This window comes from Neovison vison, chromosome 2 (assembly GCF_020171115.1).
Source record: "Neovison vison isolate M4711 chromosome 2, ASM_NN_V1, whole genome shotgun sequence".
NCBI lineage: Eukaryota > Metazoa > Chordata > Mammalia > Carnivora > Mustelidae > Neogale > Neogale vison.
Genome location: NC_058092.1, coordinates 215,231,467 through 215,244,395, shown reverse-complemented (window position 1 = coordinate 215,244,395; position 12,929 = coordinate 215,231,467). Strand labels below are relative to the sequence as shown.

The window sequence follows — 12,929 nt, the reverse complement described above, 5'->3', positions numbered from 1 at the left end:
GCGGGGAGGGCGCGAGCGCTCCAGGCCGGCTGGAGACCTGCCCTGGCTCCCTTCCCTCGTCCTTTCAGGGAGGTCACCCTGGCAGCGAGTCTGCATGCAGCCTGGGTCCCTGGTCATGGTTTCCCTCCTGCATCCTTCCCTGCCCTGCCCTGCCCAGCCCTTCGGTTCTGCCAGGGGCCCTTGCTGCACACAGGCCTCATCTCCCCTCTGTCCCTCTCTGTTGTCTCTCTCTCTCTTTCTGTAGATCTGTCTCTCCATCTGTCTCTCTCTCTCTCTTTGTCTCCCCCCCCCCCCATCTTTCTCCTTCTTTCTCCTTCCTCGGTCTTTCTTTTCCCCTTCCCTCTCCCTTTCTTTGGGGAGGAAACAGCACCGGCCATGTAGGTTAGGTGACAACATGGATGCTTTGGGGGGGTCTGTACCCATTCTACCTTCTGAGCCCAGGGTTTCATTCCTCTCATGAGCACAATAGCCCCAGTGTCTCCGTCATAAACAAAGGCAAGGGTGTCTGCCTCCAGGACAAAATGTCTACCTCCAGCGACAACGTCATCAGACGTGCTCGTGCAAGGGCAGAGGCTGCATCTGACTCACCCCTGTGACCCCCCAGCAGGGCCCCATGTCAGACGCACACACTGAAAAGCCCTCACTGTTTGTCAGATGATTGGGGTCAAGGGGCCCGGGATGGTGCCTGGAACACAGTTGCCCATTAAATGTTCATTTCCCTTCTTTTCTGTTTCCTGGCCTTTGTGGGATGGAATGTGTTAGGGACCCTCAGAAAGCCAGGGGCTCTAGAAAGAACAGCTGTGCATTGCATGATGTTGTCTTACCCGCTGCAGTTGGGCCTTATCTTGCCCAGGTGCAGGTATGACATCAAAAAGGACCATCATGGTGGGATGCCTGGCGCTCAGTGCCACACCTGCACGGTTACCTGACCAGCTCAGAGAAGAATTGAGCAGTTGCTTCCCTGTTCCTTAACACTAGACCTCTCTCCTTGCAGTCAAAGACCACATGGGCATTTTTTTCTTTTTTGCCCCATTATCATGTCCCACTGCTATTAGATATTGGGCTTTGGCACAGCAAAACCCTTCTTCATTCATCATTTGAGCAAATACTCGTTGCCTGCCCGCTCTGTGCCAGGCACTCTTCTAGGATCTAGGGACACGCAGGCAACAGAACTGACTCCCAACTGCACGGAGCTTACCTTCGAGCAAGTTTTTTCCCACCCTTGACACAGCCTGAGGGCAGGCCACGTGGCCTCCCTGAGCCTCCACCTCCTTACCAGTAACATAAGGATGAGATCTGCCCTCAAGAGGACCGTTAGGAGGTTACCAGTGACTCCGGACACGGAGGTCCCCGCACGCTTGGTACAGGGGAGATGCCAGATTGGATCATGGCCCCTGAAGCATCCCCGGTGAAGGGGGCCCAGCGAGGCACAGGCACGTTGACAGGCTTCTGTTCAGCTCACCCCTGACCTGGAGCCTCCTCATGGGCAGATCTTCACAAGTCCCACAGGCCCAAGTTTTCCTCTCCCTTCTGGCTCTAGCCCAGAGTTCCCTTGGCCCTGGCCCTCAGCCCTGCTTTGGCAGTGGCCTCTGCTGTCTGTACTAAAGAATCATTCCAGGATCTTCTTTGCACACGGAGTGCAGCGGCCAGGAGCAGGGCTTCACCTGGTCTCACGCTGCCCCTGCCTCCATGTTGGGCAGGTCAGGGGTCCCAGGTGCCCCAGGCTATGAGGTATGGAGTATGCCCTGGTCTGGTGCACAGCAGGAGCTCTGACCATGCCTGGCAGTCACCCACTACTTTCCGGCAGCAGACTCTCAGGCCTCCCTGAGGTGACAAGCTCACGGCTGGCCCATGATCCTACCTGGACAGTTACCCCCACACGGTGCCCATCTTCTCCTGTCACCGTCGAAGAGTCTTTCCTAAAACCCTGCCAATCTTTCTAGGTACTATCGGATTCTGTCACAGACCCCTGTTGTCCGTGCTAGAATGATCTGCTTGTCATTAAATAATTGTGCAGTCAGTATTTAGAGACAGTGACTATCTGGCGTGTCTAGAATGTGGCTGGTGGGAGACGAGGCTGGTAGAAGAAGACCTTGGGTTGTTGGGCTAAGGATCTTGGACTTCCTCTGTGGCCAGGAGAGAATTCTTTCAGGGTTCACACAGAGTGACTAGCTCCTGAGGGCCATAAGGATCAACGGGCATTGTTTTTTGCTTTGTGGACTGGTTGTTTAGTTGGCGAACTGGCTGGTCGAATGGTTGGTTGGTTGAATTGTTGGCTGGATGGTTGATAGATTCATGGGGTTGACCAGTGAGTTATTTTTATTACTTAACTAGTTGGTTAATAGATTAATTGGCAGGTTGGCTAATGGGTGGGACGGATGGAGAGCTGTCTCATTAGGTTGCTGATTGGTTGATTTGTTGATGAGTTGTCTGGTTGGGGCGGTGGGGGGGTGGCCGGCCAGTTGGCTGTGTCACCCATGGCACCGTCCTTGAGCCTCTGCCATCACTGGCAGCCCAAGGGGACCCTGCTTGGGGTTTTCATCACACCTAATGCCCTTTCTTCCTGTCTTTCCACAGGCACTTGTTCGGCTGCCTCCCCACATTTCACAGTGTGATGAAGTCTTTCGGTTCTTTGAGGCCCGGCCAGAGGATGTCAACCCCCCAAAAGAGTAAGTGGTAGTTCAGGCCTCTTCTTTGTGCCTTGAGGTGTGGACGAAAGTGGAGGGCAGCCTGGAGAGGCTCAGGATGTGGGGACACAAGGAAAGTGAGAGACGGGCCAAAGGTATACGGACCATTGTTCTCCAGACTCTTACTGCCTTGACCTCCTTTCCCTTGACCCCAGGGCTGGCAAGGGAGGGTGTCTGTGCATTTGGGGGCAGGTTTCCCCGCACACTCTTTCTAGATCCCAGGTTATTGTAAGGAGCAGATGAGGTGAAAGAAAGTCTAACGGTCCCTCTGCTCAGATGTCCAGGGTTGACCGTCATTAATAGCTGTGTTTACGGAGGAGGAAACTGAGGCTTAGTGAGGTTAGGTGATTGTCCGAAGTCGCATAGCTGGTTGGGTGTATGACAGGCAGGAGGCTCTAACCCAAATCTTTGATTCCTAGTAGTCCAGTGCTGGCTGGTATTTCCACATTTGGGAAGAAATGGGGAACCAAGCAGGTGTCTCTTCTCTCTGGAATAAGAATGCTCTGGGTCTGGTGGTCACGAAGATCCACCCAGTCCTGCCGGTTTCTCACCCATACGACCGGGCTCCGCTGCGAGGGCCACCCTCTCTTGCTCAGAACAGGTCCCTCACCAGACTGGGTTCTCAGTGGAGACAGAACTCTGGTTTCCACCAGGGGCCGATGCACAGAAGAGGGCAGACAGGGAAGGGTGTTGGCTGGGGAGAAGGTCGGGGTGCAAGAGATCACATCCCTCAACATCTCTTTTCCCTAAAATCTCAAAGTACAAGGATGGGTGGCTGAGAGGCAGATGGGGTAGGTACTGCAGGGGGAAGGGAACGAATAGTACGAAGGAATGACCTGGGGCAGGTGGGAAGAGGCCAGAGGCCATCTGGGGATGGGGAGGAAAAGCCTGAAGACAAGGGTGTGTGTTGCATGGCTCTAAGGGCATCATTCCCTGTACTGAGTGTGTGGTCTGTACATCCGTACATGGCAGTCCTGCCGGGAGGGACCCTTCTCTTTCCACTTGTACTAGAGGACTCAGAGCCTAAAATAGCCTGGGCCCTCGGGGGAGAAAAACCTACCAGCCCAGAGGCTTGCCATCTCTCTGAGGGCTGCCATGGGCTTAAGAAACAAGCAAATACCACAGACCATCAGAAACTCATCAGTGACGGGTTCACACGGTAGACTCGTGGAAAGCCACAGAGACTAGGAGGAGTTCACGCCCCAACTCTACTGCTTACTGGCCACACAGCCTCGGGGCGGGTCACTCCGTGGCTTCCCTGAGCTTCATCTCCCTCCTCTGCCACAAAGGGACCGGGATGAGTCCCTGCTCTGGCTCCCTCCAGCGATTATCGGTGAAACTCAGAGGGCATGTGGGCTGGGCCAGAGCTTCGTCAACAACGAAACGAGACAGAAAAGCGTGCTCTCGCCAGAGGGAGAAGCATGTCCCTCGCTGCACCTGCTGTGTCGGGCTCATGAGAGGGGGACTTGTGTATTCTTATCCCCACATTACAGATGTGGAAACAGGCTCACAGCAGCAGCCTGAACTCGAACCCAGATTTTTCAGGTTCATAGAGAGGCCCATACTCTTTCCACAGCTCCCGCCTGCCCTCCTGGTTTGGGAGGAGTCAGGGGGACAGTGGTCCTGAACCTCTCTGTGTCCCTCTCCGTCCTCCCCTCTCTGTGCCCCTCTCCCAGGGCAGATGAAGGCTCCAGAGACCCCAGCAGTGACCCTGGTCCATCCGGCTGTGATGGTCTCTCACAGCCTCCCCTTCCTTTTACACTTCCTTCCATGGGGAGAAAAGAGGTGTCCCTCCCCAGGTGATTGTCATTGAAGTCCCAGGTGATCACTTGACCCCCAGAGGGGAAAGGGGTACTGCCGTCAGGTGAAGCAGCCAGTGCATCGTCACACAGTCACAGCCCTTGATCCGTGCCCCTCTGCCCCATTCTCTGCCAGTCAGCTGGTCCTGTGTCACCTCCCCACCTGTGCGCTCATGGCAATAGGTTAGCCTTCTGCTCCCCTCCAGAAGGCCCTCAGGAATGATGCCAACCAGGCGTGGGGAGACAGTGGTATATTGGTGAGGCAGTGGGCATGGCTTTGCCCAGCCGGGCTCTGGGATCAAGGTCTGCCACTCTAGGCTGTGTCTCTGGTCGTTGGCTCAACTTCTCTGTGTTTCTGTTTTCCCATCCCTAACACATGATAACATGGGACTCGTGGAGTGGTCCAGAGGGCTGACAGGTAACAAGTGCATGAAGACAACCTGGTCAGGGCTACTGGCCTGTAGGTAGTACTCCGCAGTCTTGTTCACGGACGCTTGTAGAACAGAAAGGAATGTGGCCCAGTGCACACTCTCCGCTGCAGGGGAAAGCATTTGCCTCCAAGTCACCATGTCAGGGGGCTTATTGGCCTCTTTCTTGAGGGGCTACCAGCCACGTGGGCTGGCTCACAGCTGGTCTGGCAAGAGATGGCCTGAGACCAGGAAGCCCTCCAGCCTGAGACAGACCTCAGGCTCCAGAAGTAGGGTCAGCTGTGGACAGACAGTTCTGAAGGGCTTCTCTTCCCCGGGCCCTGCTCAGCCTCCGGGAGCTGCCAAGAGGGACGCATGTTCCAGACCACAGTGTGCCTGCCGTTAGAGCCCAGACCCGTCGGTGACCCGGGCCTGACAGGCTGACGATTCATCAGCCCAGAGCCTGCACCCCCCCTCCCTCAGAGCCTCCTCAGTACACCTCCCCCTCCATCCTGAAACATAAACACAGGCTCAAGTAACAGTGTATTTTGACTCAGGGGCGACTGTAGAGCGGCTTATCAAATTATCAAAGCCTGTGGATTTAATTGGAATTTTGCAGATAACCCCCTGGCTCTTTCAAGTGTGAGGCGCAAGGGCCCTGCGGGTGTTCACAGGGCCTGGGGCGGGGGCCTGGGTCCCATTTCTGTCTTGCTGGGAAGGCAAGGCTGTGGCAGCCCAGCCTTGATGGGGGAGGCGGACCAGGCCAGAGCTCCCCGGCTTTGATCCCAGGCCGCTGGCTGGCTTCTGTGGGGGAGAGCCCAGCCCTTTTCTGAACTGCTAGCCTCGCTCTCAACCCCAGCCCCACACAGAAAGGATGTCCCTTGAGGACGGACCCTTCAGGTGAGCCTGACCCAGCACAGCCGTGGTGGCGCCCCGTCGTCACACAGCCCCCCAGGAAGGCAGCTCCCGTTCTCCTGCCTCCCACTGCAAGCACACATGTGGGCTGCTGCTGGGCCTGCCCAAGCCCCTGCATACGTGCATCCCTTCCCTCCACCCTGCCATCCACTCAGCACACCCGGGGGCGGGGGTGCTGCCTTCAGAGCGTTTCCAGACTCTGACCGCCTCTCACCGTCTCCCCTGCTGCCCCCCTGAGCCACCCTATCTCCCGTCCTCCTCTGGATTCTGGCCTCCTGACTGGCCTCCCTGCCTCTCCCCGCACTCTCTAGGGTCCATCTTCAACATTTCGGAATAAAGGGTCGTTTAGAAAGATCCGTCAGATCATGTCTCTCCTCTCCTCAAAGTCTTCCGTGCCCCCCATGTCCCTCAGAGTCAGGGCCCTCTTGGCCTGGCCCTCCCTGCCCTCGGACGCCACCCTCTGCCGCTCCCCCGCCGGACTCCTCCCCAACCACGCAGGCCTGCCGGCTGCTGCCTGCACCTGCCAGCGGTGTTCCTGCCCTGGGGCCTTTGCACTGGTTCTTGCCCCTGCCTGGGCCCCGTGGCCCCTCTCCGAGTGAGCCCCTTGGCCTGTTCCCACACCTCCTTCCAGTCTTTCCTCACAGAGCTGCTCTGCAGGGAGGGCCCGGGCCTTCTGCTAAAATCCACCCAGTGCTTGCCCTCCCCTTCCTGGCTTCGTCCTTCCTCATGGAGAATGAATCACCACTCCCATGTGGCCCATTCACTCATGGCGCTGACTCTCGGTCCGTCTCCCTGGGACGTCAGTTTTGGGGGAACAGTAGTGCAGAGTACCTGTACCCTCCGCACTACATCCCCGGCGCCCAGAGCAGGTGCTCAGAACGTCTGCCAGAGGAAGGACTGATGGTTCAGCCTTCATTAGAGTCTTACACGGGAGACAGACCGTGACGTGATTCCACAGAGGAGATCAAGGCCCAGACAGCCGCCATAGCTTACCTAGTCAGCCGGCTGACAAGCAGCAGAGCCACGATCCAAACCCGGGGCAGGCTAGCTTCAGGCTGACACAACCGACCCCAGCCCTAACCCATCACTTCGCTCAGGCTTCCTAAGTCAGCCCCCTCCTCAAAGCACCCCCTTCTGGTCCTCAGCTGGCCAGGGCACATGGGGACCTGCCTTGGCCCCTTTGACCGTTGTTTTCTTCTTTAAGATTTTATTTATTTATTTGACAGAGAAATTGAGAGAGCACACAAGCAGGGGGAGCAGTGGGATGAAAGAGGGAGAAGCAGATCTCCCACTGAGCAGGGAGCCTGATGCAGGGCTTGATCCCAGGACCCTGGGACCTCGACTCGAGCCAAAGGCAGACGCCCAGCCATCTGAGCCACTCAGGCACCCCAACAGCTGTTTTCTTTTTGAGGATGATGTGTTCTTGGGAAGCCCAGTGGTTGAATAGGAATGTGCACACGTGTGTGTGTGTACACGTGTGTACACATGCACATGTGTATGTGTATGCATGAGTGAGTGTCTTCATGGGGAGCAGAAAAAAAAGGAAAGATGTTACCTTTTTTGGTTACTTCCTCTTTACTCTCTTTATTATCTCATTTAAATATCAGCCTCCCCCCCCCCCGCCACCCTGCCACCCAGCTGAAGTCAGCACTGTTGTCCCTATTTAGCCCATAGGGAAACAGAGGCTCTGGTGGTACATGGCTTGCCCCAGGTCACACAGCTGAGAAGCAGGGGAGGCAGGCCTTGGACAGGTCCACCTGTCTGAGAATAGGGGACACCGTCTTGTCAGCTACCACCGCACCCCACCTGCCACACACACAATACACGCACACACACCCCTTGGGAGGGAACTGAGCATCTCTCCTTCCAGCCCCCAGCATATGGCCCCAGAGTAATGAGGGGTCGGGGGGCAGGGTGGGCAAGACAAGCTAGTGATGATGTTTCTTAGTCTCCTCTCTGGGGACTCTGGGGCAGCTGTGTGGCTGGCTTGGGTAGGGATAGCCTTAGTCACCAAACCCCGAAGGAGGCAGAGAAAGATGCACCCCTGGAGCTCAAGGGAATTCAGTGCAAGACAAATTCTGGGTTAACCCTGACAAGCCCCTAAGCCCAGCTTCCACCCCCACAGTGCCCAAGGTGACCCCTGGCAGGGTCCTGGGGCTACACCTGCCCTTTCTGCCCTCCCGGGCTTTGCTATGTTGGAGCCAACCCCCCACCTCTGGGGGACTGACCCCCTGCTGTGCTGGGGGGTGGCTGGGGAGCAGCTGGTCTGGCTTCCACAGGTGCAGGAGGCCCCCTGAGCAGTGGGCACCTGTGCTCTGATTCCCATGGGGTGTCCATGATGGCGAAGTGGGGGCTAAGGCAGGCCCAGGCTGGCTGGACAGGACTTTCAGAGGACTCAGCCGTGTGACCCAGCAAATGCTTCTTTTCACAAATCTTAATTCTCACCCAACTGAAAGAGTGAACCCAAAGGCTCTCGAGGGGGCCTCTATGAGGCCTGTCTTTAGGGTCCTTGGTTGATGCATATTTCTGTTAGAAAGGGTCAAACCTGTAGGGAGAGGTCCAGCCCCATGAGGAAACCCCCCACCCCCAGCAAAGGCCTGTCATCTGCCTTTGCGTCTCTCTGGCCTCCTGGGCCAGCAACCCTGCCCTTATTCTTAGTCTCCTGTCACCACAGTGCAGCCAGCTACTGCCAGCCTCCAAACCCGTGCCCTGCTGTCCCCTCCACCTGAAGCAGAGCCCTGCCCCCCCCGCCCCACCTGCCACAAGACTGAGTCCCACTTTCCAGAAAGCCCCGCCTGTAGGCCACCCCCCAGCTGCCACGGGAGCTGCACTGACTATATCCCATGGGTCTGTTCCTGGGTCTGTGCCACCACAGGAGCCCACGTTTCTTGGCCCGGCTCTTGTAAGTGTGGACAGAGCTACACCAAAGTTGAGGCCGTTTAACAAAATTGTCGGTGAAACTGTCCACAGTCATAGGAGCAAAGTGAAGAAATTCTTGATCCCTCTGGGGTCATTGGTCTGGGTTCCGGGCCAGCTCTGCCTCTTGCTTCTCTGTGCCTCAGTTATCCTTATCTGTATCATTGCAATGGCGCCCGCGCCCAAGGGTCGTGAGGAGGTTGGCGGTCTGGCACACAGCGAGGTCAGCTGGGCTTGCATCCTCCTCACCGGGGGAGGGAGGGCATGGCTGCAAGATGCTGTCCCTCACGGCCTCAGGGGCTGCATTACATCTTTCTTGTGCCTCCCGACTATGGCTGACCCTCTGCTCGCCAGCCAAGCCCACGGCAGGGTGAGCATACACACATTTGGACCTCCTGTCAAGGAGGGCAAAACAGAGGCCAGGCTGGGCTGCTGGCTTCTCTCTTGTCACATGCTTTGCATCCCACGCGTCCGTCTGCTGGCAGCCTGCAGCCTCTGGCCAGCAGGACTCACGCTTACACAACAGCACTGGAGGCATGTGGTGGGGCCATGAGGCGGGCTGAGGGTCTCCTGCCCCCTGCCCCCCACCCCCCAGCTCTAGCCTCGGGCCTGTCTCCTCAGCCTATTTTTTCTCACGGAGCCTGGCAGGATCCTGGTCAAGGTCTTGAACTTGCATGGGAGGAGCAGAGCCTTGCTAAACAGGTTTCTGTCCAGCCCCAAGGCCACAGACCTATCCCCTGTTTCAGACTGGAACAATGGCCCAGTGTTTGGAGGGACCTGGGCTGCAAGGTTGTGGGCCCGCGGCCAGATTGGGTCAGAACTATCCTTGCCCCAGCCTGCCCAGAGCGCCAGCTTCTGGCGTGGGATTCCACCCGAGGATCCCTGCCACCTGCCGTGGGGCAGTCAGGCAGACCTGTGAGAAAGGGAGGCTGTGCCACCAGCAGGCCTGCCCTGCGCAGAGTTCAGGGTTTGGGTCTGGAGTGTGGGCTGATGGAGAGAGCGCTGAGCAGGGGTTCCATGAATGGAGGACAGGGCAAAGCAGAAGCAGGCAGAGGCTCGGGGCTGGGGTGGGCGTGAAGGCAAACCCAAGAAAAAGCGCTCCTCTGGAGGGGCTCCTGGCCTCTCTTCCCAGTTATAACTTGGAAGGGATGGAGGCCATGCCTTCCCCCTCCCCCCAGGGAAAACAGAGGCCGGGAGGACAGAAGGGACTTTGCCAGCCCTGTCTCAGGGCCCCAGACAGGACGGCTCTGAGAATCTGGGAAGGCTTCTCCCAGGGGCACCCCTGTCCTTAGTCCCAGTTGAATTCCAGGTCAGGCCCGCCCAGGAGGTAGGCTGACTGCTTTGCTCAGTGTTTGACTCCTGAGTTAGAATCCAGATTCTGCTGCTGATGGCAGGTGACCTTGGGGAGGAGCCTGCTCTGTGAGTCACACCTGCCTTTCCTCCCAGGAGTGGAGGAAAATTAAGTGGGATGATGTGTGTGAAGCACACAGTAGCTGCTTCCTTTCTCTCCTCTTCCCTGGGAAGCAAAGGGAAGGTTGTGCCAAAAGCCCTGGAGAGAGGGTCTCTGCAGTGCTCCCCTCCTCAGCGCGTGTCCACTGAGCACCTAGTATGTGTCAGGACCTCACGGACTGATGGATTTAAGGCTCAAGACTGCCAGTAGGTCAAAATTTTTAACAGAGTGAAATTAACTCCAGAGAGGGACGCCTGGGTGGCTCAGTCATCAGGTGTCTGCCTTCCGCTCAGGTCATGATCCCTGGGTCCTGGAATCAAGCCCCCATTGGGCTCTCTGCTCAACAGGAAGCCTGCTCTTCCCTCTCCCACTCCCCCTGCTTGTGTTCCCTCTCTCACTGTGTCTCTGTCAAATAAATCAATAAAATCTTTAAAATAAAATAAACAAACTCCAGAGGCAACAGTCAGAACACCCAGCTCTGCTTTGGCCTTGAATAAATCACTCCCCACCTCTCCAGATCTGTGAAATCCTCTGCATCTGTGAAAGTGGCCAACAATACCCATGTGGTGGGGGTAATGGAAAAGTTCAAGGATGCTAATGCCTGTACGTGCCTCGAGAGTGCCTGACCCAGTGCAGCTCATTCCCAGGAACTTCTTTTCTCCTTCCCTTTCTTCCATGAGCCCAGGCCTGCATGCACAGGGCCACTCTGGGAAGGCCGGGGGAATGGAAGTGGTCAGCTCCGCAAGTACTTGCCAAGGTTGGTTATTGATGGGGGGGAGTGGCTGCCCCCCTCTGCCCCCAGCACCCCGCTGGCTGTCGAGAACTCCTAGGCATCTAGCTTCTTGGCCTTCCCCGGGGAACTGATGCCCTGGGAACTGAACTGGAGAGTCCAGTCTGCCGCCCTGTGCTTTGCTGTGTCCCGGTTAGACCCTTTCCTGCAGGCTCTGCCACCAGCCATCTGGCCAGGGATGTGGCCCGCACTGTCCCTCCAGCCTCTCTGCCATTGGCAGCTGCACGAATAGTCTCTTTATACTGACAGGTGAGAGAGCCAGCTGGATGGAGGGACCGTGGGTCCCCCGGGAGCTGCGCGCTTGGGACAGCACAGAGTTTCATGCAGGCAGACCGCGCCCGCCTCCTGCTCTGGCCCCCTTTAACCTGGGTGGGCAGGTGGGAGCCAGGTACCCACAGAAAGCTGGTTCCAACCCACTTGAAAGGGGCATGGGCTCTGGGGAACAAGGGTTTCTGAGGCCCCGGCTGTTGTGCTGGGTGGGAAGTGCAGGGAGGCCACCTAAGCTGCCCAGCTCAGGGCAAAGGCTGTGTGGGCCGTGGCTACAGAGAGAGATTTATTCCATTTCCAGGCCTGGCGCCGGGGTTCAGCTCTCGCCAGCGGGAGTGGGAAGGTTAAGGGATAAGGATAAGGAAGGGATAAGAAAGGTAGAGAAGTCCCGGGGTGTGTGTTTCCCTGAAACCTTAGCCCCAGGAGGATGGTCCTGGTGCACAGGTGCCCAAGGCACCCACGGGTCCCTTCTCTTGTTCCCAAGGCCACAGGATGAGCGCCAACCCCCCACCCTGAGCCCAGGAGGCCTGCTTTGTAGTTATGTCACATTCAAGGGTGTCTCAGTTCCCCTCCCTTGTAGTTATTACCCCTCCATTGTAACCAGTCCTCTGGTTAGCCACCCCACAGGGAGCCCATGGCAGAGCTAAGCCTCGAACCCAATTCTTCAGCCTCCTAAACTAAGCCTTTCTCTGTTGCCATCCAGGCAGGAGCCATTCGCTCATTCAAGCATGTTTGGTCATCTTGGTGTGAGGCCCAGGACCGTGGAAGTGGACATAGCTCAGCCCTCCCCATGGGGAAGCTTGTGGTCTGAGGGGAGAGACTGCACAGGCTGGGCCTGGCTTGCCTCTGTGGGAGGCAGCAGAGCACAATAGGGCTCTGGCTAGCACCAGGGCTCCTTCCCCACCTACTCTGTGGCCTAGGAATTATTTAAATGCCAAGATCTCAGTTTTTTCAGCTGTAAAATGGGCCTTATAATAATAGCTGCCAATTCAGCGGAAATAAGAGAAGTCAAATAAGTGATGATATAAGCGCTGGGCTGTCCAGAGCAGGGGGCTATCCTGGTGCGGTGGTCAGGGAACCCTCCCTTGAGAGGTGGTATTCAAGCTGGGAACGAGGTCAGAACCACCCACTGAAGGGGAGTGGGGGACAAGGACAGTCAGGTCAGAAAGAGCCCTTGAGCCTGGGGCAGTTTCAAAGAATTGGAAGAAATTCTGTCTTCCTGGAGACTGAATGTGTTGGCTAGGGCTGGGCCTGAGGCCTCCAGTGTCCAGTGGGTGACCTTGGACAGTCATTAAACCTTTGTATAGGTCAGCATCAGGTGAAGGAGCAAAATCTGGGGTTCTCTAGGGTCCCTCCTGGCTCTGACGTTCTGTGATCTTATCAGCACCCTCTGGCTATTGCAATGGTCCAAGCACATAGCAGCCGGAATCTGCAGTGGTAGCTGAGGGCTGTGAGGAGGAGACATTCATAGACATGGTTAGATGTGGAATAGACAAGCGTTCTGCAGGTCATATGATCTTCCCTTTCACAAAGCCTGTACATTGGAATTTAGGCACCGCTTAACTTTGGGGGAATTTTAGTGCTTGGGATCTGTGCGTATCTGGCTCCACCTTGTGGAAACCTTGGACATTACAGTTGCCTGTGTCGGGACAAATGCCCATTGGCAGATACCATCAAATACTGTGTTGGGTCCTTGAG

The 12,929-nt window shown here is 56.8% G+C and overlaps 1 protein-coding gene across 4 annotated transcripts in view; it reads left to right on the top strand.

The window, feature by feature from the left end:
• Positions 1 to 12,929, top strand: part of SH3PXD2A (SH3 and PX domains 2A) — a 235,251-nt gene that overhangs the window by 122,485 nt on the left and 99,837 nt on the right. For all 4 annotated transcript variants that reach the window (XM_044240436.1, XM_044240435.1, XM_044240438.1 and 1 more), the window contains one exon: positions 2,578 to 2,669. In XM_044240436.1, coding sequence (XP_044096371.1) covers positions 2,578 to 2,669 — 92 coding nt within the window. The remainder of the gene's footprint in view (positions 1 to 2,577; positions 2,670 to 12,929) is intronic.